The sequence below is a fragment of the Prionailurus bengalensis genome, chromosome C1 (assembly GCF_016509475.1).
Source record: "Prionailurus bengalensis isolate Pbe53 chromosome C1, Fcat_Pben_1.1_paternal_pri, whole genome shotgun sequence".
In the NCBI taxonomy this organism is placed as follows: Eukaryota; Metazoa; Chordata; class Mammalia; order Carnivora; family Felidae; genus Prionailurus; species Prionailurus bengalensis.
This window is the reverse complement of record NC_057345.1, coordinates 98,701,315-98,718,159: the sequence shown is the minus strand read 5'-3', so window position 1 is coordinate 98,718,159 and position 16,845 is coordinate 98,701,315. Positions and strand designations below refer to the sequence as shown.

General features: G+C 39.4%; 1 protein-coding gene across 1 annotated transcript in view; it reads left to right on the top strand.

The window, feature by feature from the left end:
• TSPAN2 (tetraspanin 2) overlaps positions 1-7,989 on the top strand; it is a 57,245-nt gene extending 49,256 nt beyond the window's left edge. The window contains exons 7-8 of the mRNA XM_043575927.1: positions 2,636-2,719; positions 5,460-7,989. Of these exons, the coding sequence (XP_043431862.1) occupies positions 2,636-2,719; positions 5,460-5,525 (150 nt within the window). The 3' untranslated portion in view covers positions 5,526-7,989. The remainder of the gene's footprint in view (positions 1-2,635; positions 2,720-5,459) is intronic.
• The last annotated feature ends 8,856 nt before the right edge of the window (positions 7,990-16,845 follow it).

The window sequence follows — 16,845 nt, the reverse complement described above, 5'->3', positions numbered from 1 at the left end:
TTTATCCAGAAATTCCACTCGTCAATTTATTTTAAGGAAAATAAATCAGAGATAGGGAGAGAGGTATGGTATCACTGCAGTGTTATTCATGAGAACAAAATACTGAATAGGCCATTAATGTGTAACAAGAGGGGACTGTCTAAATTATGTACTCTCATATTATAAATTATAGCCACTAAAACCACTATTGCAAAGAATTTTTGATGAAAGTAGTTTTGAAGTCCTAATGGTAAGTTTAAAAAGCACATAGTTGTATATAAAGAATTACCTAAGTGTGTGTTTGAGTTTAAAAATACACCACCTGAGTCATCTGGCTGGTTCTGTGGGTAGAGCATGCGACTCGATCTTGGGGTTATGTGTTTGAGCCCCACGCTGGGTGTGGAGATTACTTAAAAAAAATAAATATTTAAAAAAGGAATATACTCACAGTGTTGATGATTATCTTTAGTGTAGTAATACAAGTATGTCTTATTCTCTTTATTTTTTAATCTCCAGTATTTCCCCCTTACCCACAGGGGATATGTTGCAAGACTCCCAGTGGGTGGCTGAAACACAAGTAACACCAAACCCTGCATAAAGGGTCTTTATATAAACCCTATATATGTGGTATCATACATACCTGTGATAAAGTTTAATGTATAAATGAGGCACAGTAAGACGTTAACAATAATAATAAAATAAAACAATAATAATAATGTAATGTAATAAAAGGTATGTGACTAGTCTCTTTCTCACTCAAAACATCTTACTGTGCTGTACTTACCTTGTTCTTGTGATGTGAGATGATAAAATACCCATGTGATGAGATAAACGAGGTGAATGACAGACGTTGTGATGTAGCATTAGTCTACTAATGACCTAATGGTATATCACGGGAAGGATCATCTGCTCCCAGACCCATGGAACCATGGGTAACCAACTGCAAAAGCGAAACCACAGATAAGGGGGAACTACTGTATTTCCCAAATTTCAACAGGAAGCACCTATTTCTTTTATAAGGAAGTAAACCAGTACAAGTTACTTTTCCAAAAAGAAGCTGGCTTTGAAAGCAAGGATGGAATATGGGTAGTGCTAGAGGAGGACAGTCGTGGAGGGGATTGTTTTGTTTTAGACTGAGGAACACGGGCATGGTGTCATAACGATGAGTGGGAATGTCAATGGAGAAGTAGAGGCAAAATAAGAAAGATAACGGACAGCACAGGCTTCCTGAGGAGATGACCGGGAAAGAGATCCGGCTCCAGTAAAGGGATTAACTTTCAACAGAGATGTGTACTTGGCTTTGATGAGATAGAAATAAGAGCAGTGTTGCCTTGTTCACTCTGCGTGCTCACTGCCTACAACAGTGCCTGGCACTGAGTGAATGGAGCGTGTAAGTCTTATAGGTGAAGGAGGGGAAGGTTGAGGAATTTTCTCCAACAGGTGCAGTCGTGTATTATAATGTATTATTTTTTCTGTGGGTCTGTATCCTTCTCTAAACTGTGAGCTCCCTGGGGTACCTGGGTGGCCCAGTTGATTAAACGACTGACCCTTGATTTCGGCTCAGGTCATGCATGATCTCACAGTTCATGAGTTTGAGCCCCAAATCTGCACTCAAACTGCAGAGCCTGCTTGGGATTCTCTCTTTCCCTCTCTCTCTGCCCTTCCCCTGCTCGCTTGCTCTCTTCCTCTCTCATAAAATATATCAATAAACTAAATAAACTGCCAGCTCCCTAAGGGCAGAAGAAATCATGTCTTATTATCTCCATATCTACCACACCATTCCAGTGACTGACTGATGAAGGTAGATTGCTCAAGAAATGTTTGTTGAATGAATGAATGATGAATGAATACGGTATGATAGGAGACCTGAAGATTGTGGTAAGGGTTTCATATAACTTATGTGGGTATTAGAGGCAACTAACCAGTGACAAGTAAAAGGACCTGGGCAGCCTAAAGACAAAATTGAATAGAGAGCATACCTCTGTACTTAAAAGGATTCCAGAGAGAAGCTGGAGACACTAATTATAAGTGATCTGTTCTTTTCCCTGTCCAATTATCCCCCTTTCTTTTAACCTGCCCTGCACAAGTCTCTGTGGGCACAGATGAAAGGATAGAGACCCACCCAGCCCAGCCATCATTGAAAAGAGTTGGTCCTCTAACTGCTAACATTTGGTTTCCCTTTGTTTAATTCGAACCTGTACAGTCTTTTAAGCCTCTTACTAAGTAATCCCTACCTTGCATAGTAAATTGGACCAAGTATGTAGAAAGTCTTTTAAACTATTAATGGCAATAAGAAAAAAGCAAGGAGCTATTATCTGGGGGATATTTTACTTATTTTTATATGCTGAAAGTGAGAAGATGCCCCAAATTTTTAAATGCTTCAGGTCCTAGAATCGCTTCCCCCAGCCAGGTTTCAGGGTTCTGAAGCAGCCATTGGCCTAAATAGGAACATTTTACCAAAAGGAGAGGATTATATGTTTTCTCCAGTATACATTTTTGCTTTAAGGTTATCAGAATGATGCTAAGAGGAGTGGTTTGGATGTGAGCAGAAGCTGACATGGAAAAAATGCTCTGTAGAGAAGGAAAGGGTTGGACCAGAGTGATGATTCACAGATACAATCATTTGTTATTCCTTTTTTTTTTTTTCCCAAAACAGAATTGCATTGATGAAATTGAGGCCATAATCAGCGTTAAACTCCAGCTCATCGGAATCGTTGGCATTGGAATCGCAGGTCTCACGGTGAGAAAGTTCCAGAACTTACCTCTTTTGCGCTCTAAGAAGCCTTTGTATGTTGTTTGTCTTCCAGTGTGATATGGCAATACCTTAGGAGAGATTTCTCATAAAAGACAGACACTGTTGACAGGACCTCTTCTAAGAACAAAGCTTATTAGATATATCAAGACTTCATTCTCTAAAATATGATACAGGTTTTTTTTTAACATTTATTTATTTTTGAGAGACAGAGAGAGACAGACCATGAGCAGGGAGAGGCAGGGAGAGAGGGAGACACAGAATCTGAAGGAGGTTCCAGGCTCCGAGCTGTCAGCACAGAGCCTGATGTGGGGCTCGAACCCACACACCGCGAGTTTATGACCTGAGCCGAAGTCGGACGCTCGACCGACTGAGCCACCCAGGCGCCCCAACACAGATGTTAACTTTAACCAAATTATGACCTTGAGTTTATCATTGTAATAACTTGCTGCTTTAAGGCCACCAAACTTATACTAGACAAGTGATTTTCAATTCTGGTCTCTTCTTACTCTTAGAAATTTATAAGAGCATACCACATTAATCCCTCTCACTTATGATTTGCAGATGTGGTGATTAATAGTGTAAACTCTGGCGTCACCCTGTCTGGATTCAGCTCCTAGCTCCACTACCTGTGAACCCTGGGATCATGGGGTAGTTTCTTGATGTCTCTATTCTTCAATTCCCTCATCTGTGAAATGAGAATTTTAATGTACCAACCTAACGTATTCTTCCAAATTAACCCCTATAAAGTGTCTGGAACATAACACTCATAGATGCTCCCTCTATACATAGTCTGAGGGTTCCCAAGCCCAGAATCCAGGCAAAGGGAGTAACACACGCAGAGTGTGAAGCCGAGTGCAACCAGCACCTGCAGGCAGCTCAGTGCCTCGAAAGTATGTGTGTGCAAGAATTGAGAGGCCAGAGGATGTGAGAGGAGCAGCAAGAGATGACACTGAAGGGCGTGTGAGGGTCCACACAACTGTAGTCTCTTTGTGCCCTTTAGAAAGGCTGGGCTTCATCCTTAAGGTAGAAGGAAGCCACCGAGGGTTAGAAGGGCCTGTGGTTGCCAAGTGGAGACAAGTTGGAGGGAAATGAGGTTGGAATCAGGCCAGTAAAGAGGTGATTTCCACTGTCCAGGAGTTGAGTGATATTCGCTAATGCCAAGGCAGTACTTACCCTCTGGCTCTCTATGTAGATTAATTCATGGCATGAGCATAAGGGAATTACGAGGAAAATCAATGAATTGGCGGTTTTTCAGGACACACCGGCATCTGCCCTCTTTTCTGTATTTCGAGCGCAGAGGGGTGGGACGTGTGGGTGAAATACTATGCTGAGGACCCCCCAGTCCAGGGCCGTCTCTCAGGCCCTCCTCACCTGCTCTGGGGCTAGCCCGGTTGCTACTCTGTGGCTTCCTGAGGACAATTTTTAGGCAGAAGACTTGAAAATGCACTGCATCACAGAGGTATCAGATAGATGCTCCTAACAACTCTACAGTCTCAGTGAGCGAGCATCCTACAGGCAGTCACCCCTGACTCGTGACAGTGGCAGGACAAGGCTGAAAAAGTTCTTTAGAGTACAGCCAGGATGAAGCAGGGGTTGTAGCCAACCTTCACAACCACACTCAAAGGGGAACGCCTTCTACTGGTCGTCTTGAATCAGCACCCCCGGAGTTTCTTCCTAAATTCCTTTCTTCTTAAGTGTAATCAGTTAACCGGATGTCCATTAGGTGTCTCCCCTGCCATGCGCCGGTACCATCAGCGAGAAGCTTGGAGCCCTGCTGCTGGCTCTTCTCCTACTAAAGCCTACCCCTTCCCTTCCAAAAGAACAGATAATACGTGTCTTTTTAAACTTAGCATTTATAGATTCTGGTCCGATGTAGGGTAGGATCAAGGAGGGAATGGTATGGATTTCTTGAAACAAACATTGACAGTCATTTATCAACATTGCACCCACAGATAACATTCCATAGGCTCTGCAAAACTGTAGGGGAAATGACTGAGAACAAGAAAGATCTTTTTTTTTTTTTTTTGATTTCGAATTAATTTTTATTTTTTATTTTTTATTTATTTATTTTTTTTAATATATGAAATTTATTGTTAAATTGGTTTCCATACAACACCCAGTGCTCATCCCAAAAGGTGCCCTCCTCAATACCCATCACCCACCCTCCCCTCCCTCCCACCCCCCATCAACCCTCCGTTTGTTCTCAGTTTTTAACAGTCTCTTATGCTTTGGCTGTCTCCCACTCTAACCTAAGAAAGATCTTTTGGCATCCTTCTATTCAAACCATACCAGTGGCTGTTGGTTTGGCCAAGTGTTTGGCTTTTCCCAGAATTATCCAAGAGGTAGAAGTAATACTAGAATTCCAACACCTCAGTTTATGCTTTGGGGAAACTGTGGAGTTAAATAGTGAAGCATCATTTGTACCTTAAAATGGACCAAGAATGAAGAGACGCTTCACTTTGTCATATGTGGTCAAAGCTGCAAAAATTCGAGACTTTTCCAATGACGGAAAACTCTTTAGACCAAAGTGTAAACAACTAATAAATAGTTGATATGTTAATATGGAACCCTTCAACCTGCAGCCATAAATAAGTATTATATATAAAAGTGCCATTTATAGCCAGTAGTGGTTGTAATTATTTGTTAGACACCCAGGCAGTTTGCTGACCTTTTCATCAATTTTTATCATTCGAAAGTCATTAACAAGTGGTTCCTTCTTTTTCAGATCTTTGGCATGATATTCAGCATGGTCCTTTGCTGTGCAATCCGAAACTCACGAGATGTGATATGAAGCTACTTCGACATGAAAACTGCAATCGAGAGCTTTCATACAGCTGTCACAGGACCTGGCTCCTGGCTCATTTTTAATACTCAAAGGACATTAGGATCTTAAAATAATTTGCTGTCAATTGTACATTTGCACATGTATGTATGTTTGGCTCATTCCTCGTTTACCCCTTGAGTGAATGCTCTGTGTGTTGACTGACAGCATATTCATGTGTGATCTGTGTGTTTCTGGTATACGCATTATACAGAATGAAATCTGTTGGCTGAAAATTCCTGGTTCTTGTTATGTTAGAGGAACAATCTATTTAACTCTCAGAAAAAAGATCATAAAACTTTGATACACTTTAAAAACTTGGCTATTCAGAAGAAGTGATAATGGGTCATTCTCTCAGATTCTAGCCATAGAAAGCTAGATACAGAGAATTCAGGGGTTTCTAGTTAACAGAAGCAGTTAAGTTATGGGAATTGAGAGATCGTGGCGGGGTGCTAAAATTGACTGCCTCTGAGTTGGGTGTCAGGGTTTCCTGGGATTTTTTTATATACATACTCTCCCCAGAACACAGTAAGCCACAGTTTTAGAACTAAACACATCTGTAAAACTAAATATAGCATGGAAAATCTTATTTGAATAACTCATACTTTCCTAGTATTTAAAAACAAAAAACTCCCTCTGGAAAGAGTGGTCACACAGACAATCATGTGCCCTATAAAAGTGAGTGTTTTTAGGACTTCAAAAAAAAAAAATCTTTTAATAACTTTTTGAAGACATTTTTTTTCTTATGTAAGTACATTTAAACATTGCTTTATTACTTACGTTCCTTTTCTGACTCTGTTCTGAACTACAGCAACCCTCACACAAACAAAAGGGCTTTTATCTCAAATTTTTCCGTGTTTCTCCAAATGTAAAGATAGAAAGACTAAAGCCAGAGATCTGGCAGTTGCAATTAGTGGGAAAGAGAATTTTCATGGGCACTGTATCCTTGAAATACCTCATAACTTGAGTTTACATATTTTCCTAATTTTTTCTATTTTTCTTACTCACCTAGAGAATTCTTCTTCATAGATTATGAACTATAGATTCCACCACTTAGGAAAACAAAACCCTTCCTAATTCAAATATTATAAGCATCCTTGGCCAAACAAAAATAGAGAAAGAAAAGCATCTACTAGTTGTGTGCACACAGCAGAGACAAGCTAAGGAAATTAAAATATTTAAACACACAGAACAGAAATATGTTTTTTCTGTGTTAAGTCGCCTATAAAAATAAAATTTTCGTATTCTTTATGATCTTGATGCTTTCATTTTGGTATGTAAACCCAAAGATAAGATCTAAACTGACATTATTTGTCCATTTTTAACAACTTGGTACCTTTAGTAGATTATGGAGGGGTTTTTTTAATTATTATTATTACATTTGAAAAGGCCACCCAAAAGCAAAAGTGCTGGGGACTTTGGAAGCCCCTGAGTAAGTCCACAGGCCTGTGAGAACACAGTCTTTGGGTGCACACTAAAGCAAAGTGCTCAGTCCCAAGAAACTTTTACAAAACGATTTGCTGAAAAGACCTAATTGCTACAAATAGTCTCAATCACATAGAGAACCACTCTTCCACCCTACTTGCTACTGCTACTAACTTGGTAGGAAGCTTTTCTAGAAAAAAAGACTGGAAGCAAGCTAATTTAATCGTATGTGGCTACTTTACAGTGTTTATAGCTGATGCAAAGATGATTTTAAGAAAGTCACTTTAAAGATTATTTTAAGAAAGTCACGTGTAAACGTGAAATAGATGTTTATACCCCAGTAGGTGACAAATACAACCTTTGAGGCAAAGAACAAACAGTCCATCTCTCTTGCTGGCTTTAGTTCATCCGTCTACCTGAAGACAGGCCCAAGTGCATACTCGGGTTTCTTGCAGTTCAGAATCGTCTCTGATTCAACAAAACTGAGTTTCACTCCATATCTGAATTAACAACCTTAAAGAAGACTACAGTGGTTAAAAGAGGAAGAGTAGAGATCTGTTCCATAAATGATTAATGTACCCCTTTGGGGAGTAATTTTTCAGAAATATGTGCCATGAGTAAAACTAGAGAATTCCACCTCTGAGTGAGGGTAGATTTATATATATCCTGAATCTATATATATCTTGAATTCCTATATATCTTGAATCTATATATGTCTTGAATCTATATATCTTGAATATATAACTCTTGGATACATACATATGTAACTTGAATATATGTATACATGCATGTATGTATAGACATATATACATGCATGTATATATATATATGTGCATATATATATATATATACACACACATATATAAATTTTTGGTTATGTCTGTTTACCTGAACTGATTTGAGATCAGACTCAAACATATTCTTAAGCATCTGGTGCCAAGTCACTGAATTAAAATTTCTTGATGAACTATTTTAAGTTATTTCAAATTAAATTTTCTACGTACTGGAATTGTTTGTTTGATTTTATCTTAAAATTCTATTCTATCTGTATACACCCCTTTACACAACCTTTCCAAATGTCCAACTACCAAAACAATACGGTTAAAAAAGGCAGGAGTAGCAATCCTTCTATAGTTTATTGTGAGGAGCTGGACGTAAAAGCAACACCCTAAGGACGTTCAAGCAAATAGCACTATTTCCTTTAACGTTGTTTCATCTCTTCCCCAGAGTCGCTCCTTTGTTGTCCATGGTTCAATCTGGGAAGCCAGACACTGCTCCTGGGGCCATCACAGTCCCCCCCCGCGCAGTCATGGAGATAGTTCTTTGCCCGTGTGCCTTGCTAATAGGTTTGCTTGATGAGAATAAGGCTGGTGGGAAGACAGCAGTGAAGGAGATCTCTTCCCTTCTGAAGTAAGTATCAAAGGTTAAAAGGAAGAGGCACCCTTGGAAATTCAGGCAGTGCACCCCAACTTCCCTGGTTCACTGCTCCGTTGGCATCCCTTTGAGGGAGCATTTGTGGGCCCTCGAAGCTAGTCACTTAACTACACCATCTTAGTTTGGACTCATCAAAATCAAATTTGTATTAAGGTATATTTTAAGGGGAACAAACGTTTTCTACTTTCTCTCAACATGATTTTATTTTTTCCTATAAAATGTACCTGTAAATTATTATATGTAGGTGTCCACTGAAAGGTAAAAAGGACTACACTACTACCAAATATTATTAATCATTCTGTTGGTAGCCTCATTGCTAACAAAAGTTAAATGCATTCCAGGAAACCACTATTCCAATGGCTATCTCCTGGGGACACAGAAAGCATGACATAGAGAAGCAGTATGTCGCAAAGCAAACTCTATGTTGATTTCATAAAGTTTTTAGCCAGAAACCCATCTGAAGCTTTGGTATTTGTTTTTTGGGGTTTTTTTTCGTGTATAATTTAATGATGGTTTTACTTACATTAAACAGAAGAAATTTAAATTAAAAGAAATAACCAACCAAATGCTTAGCAAACCTGGCAACTAATGAGTATTACCTAAATTGTTATATTTATTACATTGATCAGGACTTTCTGTTAATTACAAATCAAATATGCATCATTGTGCACAACTGAATATAACTTCTGCATGATACCAAATACCTATCTGAACACATTCATTTGTTGAATTAATCAATAGTCTTTGATCTAGTTCCCCATTCTATTTTAATTCAAAGACTTGTTATTAGTAGCCAGAGCCAGAGTCCCTCTATATTCCCCTCGGCCTGCTCTGCCTTACAAGATGCAACCCACTCTAATATTAGAATTTTTTTCTTTACTTTATTTGGAGGCTACTATTTTATATATTTGAAAATCTCTTTGCAACATACTGATATGCTAAGATGAACAAGAGAAGTCTCTGCCTTCAAGAAGCTTAGGGTGGAAAAAAGGCAGGCAAATAGAACCCCCGTGAGGTTAAGTGCTGTGATAATCGTTAACCACGTGTGGGCCTTCTTGACCTTGGAGAGGATGGTCAGGGAAGAGAGGTTTCCTAAGTTCTGAGGTCTCTAAACTGAGTCCTGAAGAACTCCTAACACATTAGCCAAGTAAAAAGTAATAGGAGTCGAGAAGAAAAGGGGATCTTTGGTGGAACAATATACAAGAAGACCCTGAAACAGAGAGCATGGAAGCTTTCCAAGAGGGCATGTCAAGAAGACATGAAGAGATGAAGGGCCCCGTTAAACTGTACCAAAGTGTCTTATCTCTGTACAGAGATCATAGGAAATACTTTATTTTCACATATTGTGATCTTTATTTTTTCTTTTAATTTAAATTTGAGTTAACATAGAGTGCACTATTGGTTTCAGTGCAATTCAGTGATTCATCACTTACACTCCATGCTAATCACAAGTGCCCTCCTTAGTACCCACCATCCATCTAGCCCATCCCCCACCCACCTCCCTCCATCAACCCATAGTTTGTTCTCTATCATTAAGAGTCTCTTGTGGTTTGTTCCCTTCTCTTCTCTTTTCCCCCCTTCCCATGCGTACATCTCTTTTGTTTCTTAAATTCCACATATGAGTGAAATCATTTGGTATCATTTGGTATAGGTCTTTCTCTGACCTATTTCGCTTAGCATTATAATTATACTCTTTAGATCAATCCATATCGTTGCAAATGGCAAGATTTCCTTCTTTTTATGGCAGAATAATATTCCATTGTATATGTACACATCACATCTTCTTTATCCAGTCATCTGTCAGTGGACACTTGGGCTGTTCCATAATTTGGCTATTGTAAATAATGCTAGTATAAGCATCAGGGTGCACATATCCCTTTGCATTAGTATTTTTGTATTCTTTGGGTAAATACCTAGTAATGTAATTGCTGGCTCATAGAGTAGTTCTATTTTTAACTTTCTGAGGAAGCTCCATACTATTTTCCAGAGTGGCTGCGCCAGCTTGCATTGCCACCAACAATGCAAAAGAGATCCTCTTTCTCCGCATCCTTGCCAACACCTGTTGTTTCTTGTTAATTTTAGCCATTCTGAGAGATGTGAGGTGGTATCTCATAATGGTTTTGATTTGTGTTTCCCTGATGAGTAGCATTGAGCATCTTTTCATGTGTCTGTTAGCCATCTGGATGTCTTCTTTGGAAAAGTGTCTATTCGTGCCTTCTGCCTCTTTCTTCACTGGGTTGTTTTCGAGGTGTTAAGTGTGATAAGTTCTTCATAGATTTTGGATACTAACCCTTTATCAGATAGGTCATTGGCAAATATCTTCTCCCACTCCATAGGCTGCCTTTTAGTTTTGTTGATTGTTTCTTTCACTGTGCAGAAGCTTTTTATCTTGATGAGGTCCCAGTAGTTCATTTTTGCTTTTGTTTCCCTTATCTTCAGCAATGTGCCTAGTAAGAAGTTGCTCCAACCAAGGTCAAAGAGGTTCCTGCCTGTGTTCTCTGGATTTTGATGGTTTCCTGTCTTAAATTAAGGTGTTTCATCCATTTTGAATTTATTTTTGTGTATGGTGCAAGAATGTGGTCCAGTTTCATTTTTCTGCATGTTGCTGTCTGGTTTTCCCAACACCATTTGTTGAAGAGATTGCCTTTTTTCCATTGGATATTCTTTCCTGCTTTGTTGAAGATAAATTAACCATATAGTTGTGGGTCAATTTCTGGGTTTTCTATTCTGTTCCATTGATGCATGTGTCTGTTTTTGTGCCAGGACCATACTGTCTTGATCACTAGCTCTGTAACGTAGCTTGAAGTCTGGACTCGTGATGCCTTCAGTTTTGTTTTTCTTTTTCAGGACTACTTTGGCTGTTCAGGGTCTTTTGTGGTTCCATACAAATTTTAGGATTGTTTGTTCTAGCCCTGTGAAGAATGCTGGTGGTGTGATGAGAGGGATTGCATTAAATGTGTAGATTGCTTTGGGTAGTATTGACATTTTAACAATATTTGTTCTTCCTATCCAGAAGCATGGAATGCCTTTCCGTTTGGGTCTTCTTCAATTTCTTTCATAAGTGTTCTATAGTTTTCAAAGTATAGATCTTTTACCACTTTAGTTAGGTTTATTCCTAGGTGTCTTACTGTTTTTGGTGCAGTTGAAAATGGGATCGATTCCTTGATTTATTTTTCTGTTGCTTCATTACTGGTATATAGTAATGCCACAGATTTCTGCACGTTGATTTTATATCCTGCTACTTTGCTGAATCATGTGTTCTAGCAATTTTTTGGTGCGGTCTTTCAGATTTTCTTTTTTTATTATTTTTTTAATGTTTATTCTTGAGAGAGAGACAGAGCATGAACAGGGGAGGAGCAGAGAGAGACAGACAGACAGACAGACAGAATCCAAAGCAGGCTCCAGGCTCTGAGTTGTCAGCATAGAGCTGAACTTGGGGCCTGAGCCCACACACTGTGAGATCATGACCTGAGCCGAAGTCAGACACGCAACCAAGTGAGCCACCCAGGTGCCCCCAGATTTTCTACATAGAGTATCATGTCGTCTGCAAAAAGTGAAAGTTTGACTTCTTCTTTCCTTTCTTTTTGTTGTCTGATTGCTGAGGCTACGATTTCCAGTACATGTTAATAGTAGTGGTGAGAGTGGAAATCCTGTCTTCTCCTCACTGTAAGGGAAAGGCTCTCAATTTTTCCCCACTGAGGATGATATTAGCTGTGGGTCTTTCATATATGGACTTTGTGATGTTAAGGTATGTTCCATCTATCCATACTTTATTGAGGGGTTTCATCAAGAATGGATTCTGTATTTTGTCAAATGCTTTCTCTGCATCTATTGACAGGATCCTATGGTTCTTTTATCCTTTTTTTAAGTTAAAGTGGTGTATCAAGTTAATTGATTTGTGGATACTGAACCAGCCCTGCAGCCCAGGAATAAATCCCACTTGATCATGGTGAATGATTTTTTCAGTGTACTGTTGAATTCGGTTTGCCAGTATCTTCTTGAGAATTTTTGAATCCACGTTCATCAGGGATATTGGCCTGTAATTCTCCTTTTTTAGTGGAGTCTTTGTCTGGTTTTGGAATCAAGGTAATGCTGGCTTCATAGAATGACTTTGGAAGTTTTCCTTCTATTTCTGTTTTTTGGAACAGTTTGAGAAAATAGATGTTAACTCTTTAAGTGTTTGGTAGAATTCCCCTGGGAAGCCATCTGGCCCGGGTCTTTTGTTTGTTGGGAGATTTTTGATTACTGATTCAATTTCTATACTGATTATGTGTCTGTTCAAATTTTCTGTTTCCTCCTGTTTCAGTTTTGGTAGTTTGTGAGTTATTAGGAATTTGTCCATCTCTTCCAGATTGTCCACTTTGTTGGCATATAATTTTTCATAGTATTCTCTTACAATTGTTTGTATTTCCGTGGTGTTGTGATTTCTCCTCTTTAATTTGTGATTTTTTTTTAATTTTTTTTTTAATTTTTTTTTAACATTTATTTATTTTTGAGACAGAGAGAGACAGAGCATGAACGGGGGAGGGGCAGAGAGAGAGGGAGACACAGAATCAGAAACAGGCTCCAGGCTCTGAGCCATCAGCCCAGAGCCCGACGCGGGGCTCGAACTCACGGACCGCGAGATCGTGACCTGGCTGAAGTCGGACGCTTAACCGACTGCGCCACCCAGGCGCCCCTTTAATTTGTGATTTTATCTATTTGGGTCCTCTTTTCTTTTTGATAAGTCTGGCTAGAGGTTTATCAATTTTGTTAATTCTTTCGAAGAACCGGCTCTTAGTTTCATTGATGTGTTCTACTGGTTTTTTTCGTGTGTTTGTTTCTATATCATTTCTATTCTTTATTATTTCCCTTCTTCTGCTGGCTTTAGGCTTTATTTGCTGTTCCTTTTCTAGATCCTCTAGGTGTAAGTTTAGTTTGTGTATTTGGGACCTTTCTTACTTTTTGAGATAAGCCTGAATTGCAATATACTTCCCTCTTAGGACTGCCTTTGCTGCATCCCAAGGGTTTGGGATTGTCATGTTTTTATTTTCATTTGCTTCCATGTATTTCTTTAATTTCTTCTTTAATTTACTGGTTAACCCATTCATTCTTCAGTAGGATGTTCTTTAACCTCCCTGTATTTGAGGGCTTTCCAAATTTTTTCTTGTGGTTGACCTCAAGTTTCAGTGTTGTGATCTGAAAACGTGCATGGTATGATCTCAGTCTTTTGTACTTGTTGAGGGCTTATTTGTGACCCAGTATGTGATCTATTCTGGAGAATATTCCATGTACCCTCAAAAAGAATGTTCATTCTGTTGATTTGAGATGAAATGTTCTGAGTAATATCTGTTAAGTCCATCCAGTCCAGTGTGTCATTCAAAGCCATTGTTTCCTTGTTGATTTTCTGCTTAGATGATCTGTCCATTGTTGTAAGTGGGGTGTTAAAGTCCCCTACTATTATTTTATTGTTATCCGTGAGTTTATGTTTATTATTAATTGATTTATATATCTGGGTGCTTACAAGTTGGAGGCATATTACAATTATTTGATCTTCTTGATGGATAAGCCCATTTTATTATGATATAATGTCCTTCATCCTTTGTTACAGTCTTGTCTTAAAATCTAGTTTGTCTGATATAAGTATGGCTACTCCAGTTTTCTTTTGACATCCAGTAGCATGATAGATGGTTCTCCATCCCTTCACTTCCAATCTTCAAGTGTCTTTAGGTCTAAAATGAGTCTCTTGTAGGCAGTGTATAGATGGATCTTTTTTTTTTATCCATTCTGATACCCTATGTCTTTTGATTGACCCTATGTCACTTAGTCCATTTACATTCAGAATGATTATTGAATGATTGGACTTTAGTGCCATCATGTAACCTGTAGATTTGATGTTTCTGGTGATGTTCTCTGGTCCTTTCTAGTCTTTGTTGCTTTTGGTCTTTTTTTTTCTTTTTTCTCCAAAGAGTCCCCCTTAAAGTTTCTTGTATGGTCACAAATTCCTTTAGTTTTTGTCTGGGAAACTCTTTATCTCTCCTATGTTGAATGACAGCCTTTCTGGATAGAGCATTCTTGGCTGCACAATGTTTCCATTCAACATGTTGAATGTATCTTGCCACTCCTTTCTGGCCTGCCAAGTTTCTGTGGACAGATCTGCTGTGAACCTGATCTATCTTCCCTTGTAGGTTAAGGACTTTTTTTCCCCATGTTGCTTTCGGGATTCTTTCCTTGTCTGTGTACTTTGTGAATTTTACTATGCTATGTCTTGGTGATGACTGGCTTTTGTTGAATTTAATGGGAGTCCTCTGTGCTTCTTGGATTTTGATGTCTGTGTCCTTTCCCAGATTAGGGAAGTTTTCCACTATAATTTGCTCACATAAACCTTCCTTTTTCTCCCTCTTCATCTTCTGGGACTCCTCTGATACAAATGTTATTACATTTTAATAAAACACTGAGTTCCCTAAGTCTGCCTTCATGATCCCTGACCTTTGTTTCCCTGTTCTTTCCAGATCCATTATTTTTTATAATTTTATCTTCTGTATTGTTAATTCACTCCTCTGCCTCATCTATACTTGTTTTTATGCACTCAATTTGGGTTTTTGCATCTTAGTTTTAGCATTTTTAATTTCGGCCTGACTAGATTTTAGTTCTTTTATCTCTGCAGAAAGAGATTCTTTTGTGTCTTCTATGCTTTTTCAAGCCCAGCTAGTATCCTTATAATTGTTTTAAATTATAGTTCAGAAATCTTATTTATATCTGCATTGACTAAATGCCTGGCCATCATTTCTTCCTGTCCTTTTTTCTTTTAAAAAAAAATTTTAATATTCATTTTTTTTTTTAATTTTTTTTTCAACGTTTATTTTTGGGACAGAGAGACACAGAGCATGAACGGGGGAGGGGCAGAGAGAGAGGGAGACACAGAATCGGAAACAGGCTCCAGGCTCTGAGCCATCAGCCCAGAGCCCAACGCGGGGCTTGAACTCACGGACCGCGAGATGGTGTCCTGGCTGAAGTCAGACGCTTAACCGACTGCGCCACCCAGGCGCCCCAATATTCATTTATTTTTAACGGAGACAGACAGACAGATTGTGAGTGGGGTTGGGGCAGAGAGAGAGGGAGACACAGAATCTGAAGCATGCTCCAGGCTCTGAGCTCTCAGCACAGAACCCAACACAGGGCTCAAACTCACAGGCCATGAGATCATGACCTGAGCCAAAGTCAGATGCTTAACCAACTGAATCACCCAGGCACCCATCTTCATGTTCTTTCTTTTGAGGTGAATTCCTCAATCTTGTAATTTTGGATGAATATAAAACAACAACAATAATAATAGAATAAAATAAAATAAAAATTAATTTAAAAAAATCAAGTAAAGGAAGCTAGATCCTAGGTGTGTTTTGGTCTGCATGTTAAGAGAAGCTTGATAGAAAAAAGAGGAGAGAAAAAGAATAAAAATTACAGAAATTAAAAAAATGAAAATAAAAATGAAATAAAATTTGAAAATAAAAAATTTTGCTCTTTCCGTAACCAAGAAACAAAAGAAAAACAACAAAAACAACAGAAGCAACAAAAACAAAAAAAGCAAACAAATGAACAAAAAAAACCCAAATGAAGCTAGATCCAGTTTTCCCTAGAGCTGAAACTTCGCAGCAGTATGGTCAGTAGACTAATCTCGTGGAAGGGACTTGTGCTGGTCTCCTAGAGGAGGGGAATGCTGCTCTCTCAGGCTGACTTGCCCTAGCGGAGATGTGCCTGGAGGACACAATGGGGAGGGGCTTGCCGTAATGACTCAGTTCTCCACTTGGTGGCACTATTTAGCTCACTGGGGTCCATCAGTGTTGGTGGGCTAATGGTGAAAATGGCTTCACCCCACTCTGTATTCTCCAGCGTGGGAAGTTTGGGCCATCACCCTTCCTGTGTCCCCTGCTTCCATCACCTCCCTGCCTTCCCCCTGTGTCCAAGCTGTCCACCTACTAGGCAGTGACTCTCTCCAGAGTTTTAGGCATTGCTGTGTTTCAAAATCCACATTTCAGAGACCTCCATGGTTCAGACCCACAGTGATCTGGAGGAGTCTCGTGGAACTGTAGCCTGCTTGTTCCAGGAAACAGTTGCACCACCACACAGTGACTTAGAGTTTATGGTGAATCAAACACAGCCGGTACCAGGGTTTGTTGCCCTCAGCTGGGGTCTTTGTTCCTATATGGGTGAATATGGCAGCTTGATCATGCCCACCAGGTCTTTTGCCCGCGGAGAGGCCATATCACCTCTATTAAATGCACTGCAAGTTGGGGAACCACTTTTCCCTGTAGGACCCAGGGGATCCTCAGACCGGGCTTCCTGCTCCTGGGCCTCCGCCTTGCTTCCTCACCAGAGCACCACCAGGGGCTGACCTCTGACTCTGTGCTCCACTGTTTATTAAAAACTGGCAGTATTGAAACCCTGCCCTTTT